Consider the following 8,923-nt stretch of genomic DNA (forward strand, 5'->3'; position numbering starts at 1 on the left):
ATTGCATCCAGGTAGAACCTCAGAGGACTAAAGGCTCTTGGGCCGAGTTCACACTACTGTTCAAAACTCTGTTCCTTACCGTCAAAAAAAAAAAAAAAAAAAAAAAAAAGGAATGGAGGTATAACGGATCAGCTAAAAATCCCATTGATTTTTCCGTTATGGTCAGTTTGGAAAAAAAATGCCTGGATAACAATTTATGTCAAAATGACCATAACGGATGGCAAAAATTCCTTTGACATCAATATAAATAAACTAATAATAATGATTCTTTATTATTATTATAAACTGATACATTAAAACTTTGTTCCCTAACTCTCTAACGGAGGTAAGGAACAGAGTTGACTAGTAGTGTGAACTTAGCCTAGAGTATCAGTTAAAAATTCCATTAATGTAAATTATGTCATCCTTTATGGACAGAGGTTTGAACGCTAGTGTAAACGTAACATTAGGGTGCATTCACCTTCTGGGCCTCCATAACACTGGCAGGCCAAAGTCTAAAAGCGCCACCTATGGGTTTCTTGCAGCGACTACAGACTTTGTCAAACTTGCAATGTCCTGTAAATAGGTTTGTATGCAAATAAGAAACTAGCAACATTAAGTAATGCACCTCTCGTAGTTTATATATGGAAGTAACTGACCTAAAGCCCATCTCTAAAACGTGTAACAATTGCATGTACCCCATATACAAAATTTCCTGAAGTTCTATTGTATTGTATCACAGTAGAGCTGTAACCATATAAAATACAACTGTCTGATTACATTCAATTAGCGCCCCCTACTGGGGTCACATCAGTATAAAAACATATCACCAGACAGCGATACAAAACACGTAATTATCTGCCGTATAAAGGGGCAGGATGAAGAACTCTATTCTTCCCCGGATGGAATAGCTGAAGCCTTTAGGAAGTTTTGTGAAGCCTCTATAATTTAGAGGACGTCCACTCAGATCCGACTAAAAATAGTTTTCTGCTAGAATATCAACTCCCATTTATTTCACCAAGAAGTGGCAGATAAGTTAGTAGAACCCTTCACAGAGAAGGTACCTAGTGAAGGTACTCAGGGATCCCATCGGGGCCTGGACTTTTACCCAAAGTGATCGCACCATCTTGTACTATAAAGCGTTTAAAACAACGCTGCTGCCCCACTTTACTAAAACATAACTCCATTGTGACCGGCCTCCCCTTGCCACAGCAATCGTTAGAAGCCCAAATAACGATAGTACCCAGATCTTCTAGTGTGTGGGAGCTAAAGGCCCACATCTTTAATAAATACGGACCTGAAGTGGAGGGCAAAGGCCGTGGCCTCAAAGTTAACGCCATTACTATCTTCCGTTATTGGGGCAGAGTAGACGGTTTTGTTCCTGGCCGCCAGGGAAAAGGCAATACTAGCCGTCTGGATAGGTTGATAGAGGTTTCTAAGAAAAGACGCCGTCCTCTGGTCCTTCTTGGCAGAGATGCTGAGAAGGCATTTGACAGGGTGAGCCGGCCTTTCCTTTCCGATACCCTGTCGCAATTTAGCCTCCCTGACCAATTTATTACAGGAATCGCCTCACTGTTCTCCACACCCAGCACGAGGATTAGAGTGAATTGGCAGCCTGTCAGCCTACTTTAACAACTCCAATGGCACAAGACAAGGGTATCCGCTTTTACAGACAGACACTGTTTGTTCTGCTGATGGAGACCTTGTTAAGAGAAATTTGCTTAGATCTTCTAGTGTGTGGCTTAAAAGTAGGGGGCTTTGAGCACAAAACGGCTTTTGCTGACGACTGGTTGGTGATTACCTCAAATCTCCCAATATCCATCCCAAGATTAGAACAATTGTTTGAAGAATATGGGGCCTTATAAAACCACAAAATAAATTAAGCAAAATCTGAAGTATTGAACACAACTGCGCCTTCTATGGCTGTTCGATCACTTAAGCATTTATACCTATAGGTGGTCCTCGAACTGTATAAAGTATCTAGATATTCAACTAGCACCCGCCCCTAGCACATTAAAGAGGACCTGTCACCCCAAAAATGAGCCAGCAAATGTGCCCCCCATAATCCTCTCCCCAGCACATGTATTTGTGCCAAGTTGATTTAAACCGATCCGACCTCTTACTAAATAAGAGGTCAGATTCTCGTATCTTGTGTCAGTGCAGTCAGCCTTATTTATTAGGGGGCCAGCCGACACACCCCCAGCAAGCCTTTGTGTAAGCCTGGCGCTGTGAAGAAGAAAGTCTGCGGCCGCGCTGTATATGAAGAATCAAAGCAACTGTCAATGCAGCGCGGCCGCGCTGTGTATACAGGTCCCTGCTGACAGGGGGGTTCTGTCGGCCAGCCCCCTAATGAATAAGGCTGACTGCACTGACACAAGATAGTAAGAGGTCGGATAAGTTTAAATCAACTTGGCACAAATAAATTTTTTTAAAAACTGGCTAGGGAGAAAGGGGCTGGGGACAGGATTATGGGTGGCACATGTTGGGGCTCATTTTCGGGGTGACAGGTCCTCGAAGCTATATACCCGTTCCCTCAAATTCAAAACCAGCTTACAGACCTAAAAGTACCCAATACGTCATGGTGGGGTAGGAAAATACTACCTTCTTACTGCCACAATTACAGTATCTGATACTGTATATACAGTGCCTCTCTGGCACCCCGAAACCTACTTCTTCAGAAAATGTATTTAGCTTTGTGAAGTTGGGACTCAGGAAGAACATTCTTGTACAACATCTAACGGTAGGAGGCATAGATTTGCCAGACCCCGGGCTCTATTAACAAGCCAATAATATCTCCCACTGGCTACTGTTCATCCAAATACCAAATTCTTCCCTTTACAGGTCAATGGAGAACCAACTCTTATCAAAAAACAAAGCGCAAAACTGTGGTTAGTAGGCCACGTATCTGATTCTCAGAATGAGGTCAGTAACTTCCATAAAGGAAATGTCACCACGAAGAGAGCCCTTAATAGTATAAGCCTCTCTTTTCTAACCCTTACCGATGCCGCCACCAGACCTGCCCCCGCTTCATCCCAATAGACCTGGTACAAACTTGTTTAGGAAGCACCTAAGGGGGTAGACGCTAAATTCGTTTTTTTGGCGATTTTAAGCTCATATATAAGGAAGCAGGACTAATCACTTACTAACTTTCTACACATCCAAGACTTCCGCACTACCTGTACAGCTTACACGCCTCGTTTAGAATCCTCTTGTAAACCGACCGGGTTAGAAAATAAGTAGAAAAGAGTGTCCTAGCCTCAGCACACAGAGGAACAAAGGCCAAATTCCTTCATATATGAGCACCCTGAAGATGAGATAACATAAAGGGACCACTAATGGCCAAGCATCAGGAAGAAAAAAGGTTTCCCAGCTCACCTCCCAGGTCACGTTGGAGTCGGCACGGAACCAGCCTTGCTTGCACAGGCAACGTACTGAGAAAAGACAAATTCGATGGCCCAGCCAACAGCGGTGATCTTTCAGACTTATTTCGTCAAATCTCGTATATCCACAGTGTTAATCCATAATTCCTACGCGTTTCAAGCGAGCTAGTCGCTCTTAGTCATGGAGTTGATTCCATGACTAAGAGCGACTAGCTCGCTTGAAACGCGTAGGAATTATGGATTAACACTGTGGATATACGAGATTTGACAAAATAAAAGTCTGAAAGATCACCGCTGTTGGCTGGACCATCGAATTTGTCTTTTCTCACCACTAATGGCCACCCTCCCTTTCCCGCACCCCCCCCTCCCTTTTAAAAGGGACTATCAGTTTCCTTTTAGCATACCATATTTTTCGGACTGGACTATAAGGCGCATAAAAAAATCCTTTGATTTTCAATACTGTGCAGCAATTCTGAGAATTTCATATAAATTTTATATCCATAACAACATTTACACTGCATTTCTACATAATATGTGATCTTTATAGCATACACCCATCTGATGCTTATCCCTATAGGATTACGGAGCAGCACTTCCGCCTTACCTGTTTGTGTAGATGGCAGATCCATTCAGCGAACTGACGAGCGTTGGGAATAGTGGCAGAAAGGAAAACATAGTGAACGTTGTCCGGAAGAAGAATGATGGTCTCTTCCCAGACAACTCCTCTTTCTGGTGAGGACGTGGAGGGGAAAAAAAAATAAATTACATTAAGTACATTTCATGGATCAATACTGACCACAGTATGGGAGAATTTATTAGGTGCTGCTTTAGGCCCTTCAGATGAAACAAGAGGCTTTTGGCATCCTAATAAATCCGACCAGAAAATTTTATGAACCTATGCAGCCAGCATTTTATTATTATTCCTAAATTGATATAAATGAAATAATAAAAATAATAATTATATTAATTATTATTATTATTATTTTTTAATAATAACAATAATATAGGGGACATATACAAATAAAATACTCCATTACAGGGGACTTTCAAATGGAACAACAGGAATGAGCTTACAGTCTGATGCTTTGATCTTCTCATTTAAATATTTGTGGGTGGCAAAATGGTAAAAAAAATTCTAATGCCATTTTCCATTTCGACAGATGGGTTAATCGTTTACATGTATAGCGTTTGTATATTTTGAACAGACAGACAGAACCAGCACCGATCGATCAGAGAAATTAAAGGCAGGTGTCAGCTATGTAATAAAGCAGACACCTGCCCTGTATGGAGAGCGCAGAGACCATGATCTCTCTCCATATGCCCACCTCCCCCACTATACCATTGTCGTGCACTTAAGGGTTAAATGATTCATTTGATTTCTAAATAAATAAAACCATGTTACATACCGGAGTCTCTCATGTAGTGAATCTCATCAAAAATGACCCAGGCGACCTCTCTCATGACCTCAGAGCCTCGGTACAACATGCTGCGCAAAATCTGTACAAAACAAAAAGGACATATTAATCACTTTTCTATGTAATAAAAAAATATTTTCAGTTTAAACAAAGTTTTAACATTCTAATCATTTTTAAAAATATATCCATCAATTTGAGTTTGTAACATGTGTTTTATTAAGACAAGTAGTAAGTACACAGGGTAGCAGCAAGTACAGAACTCGAGTTGCCGGAGGGAAAGACTCATGTTTCCCATCACCTAAAAGGGGTTGGCTGAACTCTATGTACATCCAAAATGTCTGCAGTCATCAACTGAATGCGCTTTTAGCTGCAGATCTACATGTTGGGCCGTTAAACCTCAGTAAAGATGTTGGCCATTGGTGAGAAGTAAGTGATACTACTTGGCAGGTGACACAAGATGAAGAATACTGCATCTACCTCAGTGGTCATAACCAGACAGGACGCCGTGGGATTGATGGTGACGTCTCCGGTCATTAAGCCGACATCCTGGAACTCCTCATACATCTCTCTGTATTTCTGATTACTTAGAGCCTTTATGGGGCTGGTGAATATAACTCTCTGCTTCTCACGTAACGCAAGGGCTATGGCGTATCTGTCACAGGATGGAAAGAGAACAAAAGATGAACAATGTATACAGATTATAAGGCAGATGGTCATAATCTAGCGTCAAATTTCTGAAGAGGAGGAGCGTTAGATGTTCCAGCATAAGACTATGACGCCGTCATTCTCACAATGGATCGGGACAGAAACTTGTATATTATAAAAAAGGTACATACTCTGCACACACAGTTTTTCCAGCAGACGTGTGAGCGGACACCAGGACGGATTGATTGTTATCTATGCAAAGAAGGGCTTCCTTCTGAAAAGGATCCAGTATGAACGGATATTCCTAAAAACACAAAATAAAATCATAATGAAACTGATAAGGCGCGATAATCACAAGAGTATGTACCAGATTTGCAATGGTCAAAAACCTAGTCTTCCCATGATAAAATGCTTGAAGTGATTGCAGTACTAGGAGCTTTGCTTCAACTTTACAGATATGTGACATCAGATCATTTGTCAGTTTGCCCATTTGCAGCTCAGTCCAATTCAACCAACTAGACCGATATGCAATACCAAAAACAGCCACAATACTATGTGCAGCAGTGTCTATGGAAGTTTAAGGAAGCTGTACAGTATGTCTAAAAGTAGTGAACAGCTAATCTGCTATTAGTCACCTAAAATAAGTATAGGTGACCATGGGGTTTTACCTTACAACAAGAGGACAACCATTTCATCTCTGGCACTGAAGGGGAACCACATGCAAGGGAGCTCTTCTGAACAGCTCCAGATACAGCTTATTGTGACAAAAGTCTTTAAAGGGAACTTGTCAGCAGGGACTTCATTTTCACTAAACACAGGTTACACTGCAAATATGTCTTTTTGCCTTATCTAGGTATTTGCAGTACAATATAATTGTGTGTTTTGACTTCCTGACAAAATCCTCTGTTTGGTCCCAGGGGTTGGGCTTAGGTTTGGATGTAATTAAAAAAAACATGTGACTTGTCTGTGATGCAGACTGCTCAGCTCTCAGCCCCTACCTTTGTGCTCCTGTGCCACTCCTCCCTCCCCTGTTGATGTCAGCTCACTAGGCTGAGAGTTCCGTTTCTGTGAAGAAGCACCAAGGCTGAGAGTTGAGCAGTTTGCAGCACAGTCAAGTCACATGTTTTCTGATGTGCATCCTAACTAAAGCCTAACCCCTGGGATTACACAGAGAATTTTGTCCGGAAGCCAAAACACACAATTATATTGTATTGCAAATAACAGGTGACAGGTTCCCTTTAAATGTTAACCATTTATCCACAGAAGGACCCACCTTTGCAGCTTTGCCAACTCTTGGTCTCAGAGGAATATAGTCCTCATCTTCAGGAAGTGCGACCTGCAGAGGAAAAAAAAAAAAATAAAGCTCAGATATTATTTATATTTGAAGGAATTTATACAGTCCGGATTTCTCATGCAGATGGTCACAAGTTATAGAAAGACAGTAGTGCATGGCTCATCACATTCGTTACCCATAACAAGATTATAATTGGTAAAGTGGACAATTTTACCAGTGGTAAACAAATTATTACCTCATGGGTGCAGCCCTCAACCGTATCTACTTCTTGCACTTTAACCTTCGGCATCAAGTCAGAAAGGCTGCAATGGGGGAAAAAAAAAAAATTGTGCTGTGAAACTTTTTTTTAACAAAATTTGTATATAGTTCTACAAGCCATTGAGGATATATGCGAGGAGGGAGTGTTTGTTATTCCTCCTAGGTACCAAGAAAAGTAGATTCTTTGCTGTAAAGGAAAAGATATGGGACTGCAAGGGTCAGTCCATGGGTCACAAGACCTAGCAGTGTCCAGTCTCACAGACCGACCACAATGCTGAGGGGATAGGACTCCATGTATTATAATGATATATGATTACAGTTCAGCACTGCTGTTTTGCCACCAAACCATGACTTCATGGATCAGAAACATCAAGAGTATAAATGGAGTCCTGTGGGGGGCCCCCAAATTTGAGAATAAGGGATGCTTGTGTAAATGTTAGATTTAGGCCTCATGCACACGAACGTAGGGTGGACCGATGTCAGTTCGTGCTCAAGGGGCCTACCAATGTAACCACACAAATTTTAAACATTAAGAGACTACTGCAGTCACCAAGACAAAATAAACTCTGCTACAATAAAAAAAAACCCACAGAGTAGCCCACATCTAAAATTTAGCTGCATTATATCTCCTCTGCACAATCTAAGGCTAGGAAGTATAATGCTAGTGGGTAAGGTACTAAGTATTGGACAATTGGACACAAATGTACCCCAGGAGGTACAGAATTTAAGTCTGGAATTTAATATACAGTAGATCACGTCTGGATAAGCATGATCCCTACTAGATAAAGTTACTTCTGCAGGGAGGCAGAGACCCCTAGCATCATCACTGGGATACAAAGTGGTGGATACAGAAAACACAGTCTTGGGCTATTTTGAAACTGCCGTTGCCCGCCATGCTGCGGCAGTGCCGGGGGAGAGGAGGAGGAGGAGGAGAGCACCGCTCACCCCCCCCCCCTTCATAGGAATATATGGCACAGGGCGCCGTATTCCGAAGAAAGATAGGACATGTCCTATCTTTCTACGGGGTATGTAGCGTGCGGTGCCACACGTGTGCTGCACCGTACCACTCCTGTTGGGCGCCGTACACCCATTGCGATGTATGGGGGACGTATATCGGCTGTATATACGTCCCCCATACGTTCGTGTGAATGTAGCCTTATATTGCATGGACCAAACACAGGCATTGACAACTGGCTCCACCGCAGCAGTCTGCCAGAGGTTTATAATATTAATTCTTACTTGACATCATCTGATGATGAAGGTTCCAGCTTTAACTTCTTTCCAAATATACACTCCTCCGGCCCCTCCATGCTGCCGGCCTCTCTCTTGACTGCAGGCGCAGCCCCGGTGAGCGGCTTCACATTCTTCTTCCTGAGAGGGTAGATCAGAGTGGATTAAATAAAGGATAGAAGACATCGTCACTCCATAAACAATCAATTCTCAACAGAAGAACACGTTAGTTAGGAAATAACATCACAGGGAATCCCCCTGAGGAAGCTCCAACAATAAGTCTTGATTTAAAGGAAATTTACCATCTAATTACAGATTTATTAACCGTTAATTCCGCTGATTGAGACAAACCTTTACAGCCTCAGCGTCATGTAACACATACAAGCGTATTATGACCGTGTTCATATAGTGATTTAAAGGTATATAAGGAATTTTGACCTTATAAAAGCTGCAGTGACAGGTATTGTCCTCAGAGCTGTGTAACCATAGCCTTCTGTGTGGTGTTAACAGCTGCATGACTGTACAAAAATACAATTTATACTCCGGGATTGTTGCAGGACTTGGCTCACTCCGTTGTGGGCCATCTTGTCACTGTAATGCTGCACAGACCCCACCTCTGCTCCGAGTAAGAGCTGTAGCAGGCTCCTGATTAGATATTACAGCAAGTGGGAGGTGCTGAGGAGCCACTTGAATGCAAATAGTGACCAAAGAACACAGGGATG

At 42.2% G+C, this 8,923-nt stretch overlaps 1 protein-coding gene across 1 annotated transcript in view; it reads right to left on the minus strand.

Annotated features, from left to right (window-relative positions):
* Positions 1 to 8,923, minus strand: part of MTREX (Mtr4 exosome RNA helicase) — a 45,520-nt gene that overhangs the window by 36,065 nt on the left and 532 nt on the right. The window contains exons 2-8 of the mRNA XM_072136095.1: positions 8,211 to 8,342; positions 6,949 to 7,015; positions 6,693 to 6,755; positions 5,611 to 5,723; positions 5,252 to 5,426; positions 4,766 to 4,856; positions 3,964 to 4,088 (exon numbers count right to left, since the gene is read on the minus strand). Coding sequence (XP_071992196.1) covers positions 3,964 to 4,088; positions 4,766 to 4,856; positions 5,252 to 5,426; positions 5,611 to 5,723; positions 6,693 to 6,755; positions 6,949 to 7,015; positions 8,211 to 8,342 — 766 coding nt within the window. The remainder of the gene's footprint in view (positions 1 to 3,963; positions 4,089 to 4,765; positions 4,857 to 5,251; positions 5,427 to 5,610; positions 5,724 to 6,692; positions 6,756 to 6,948; positions 7,016 to 8,210; positions 8,343 to 8,923) is intronic.

The sequence above is a fragment of the Engystomops pustulosus genome, chromosome 1, assembly GCF_040894005.1.
Source record: "Engystomops pustulosus chromosome 1, aEngPut4.maternal, whole genome shotgun sequence".
In the NCBI taxonomy this organism is placed as follows: domain Eukaryota; kingdom Metazoa; phylum Chordata; class Amphibia; order Anura; family Leptodactylidae; genus Engystomops; species Engystomops pustulosus.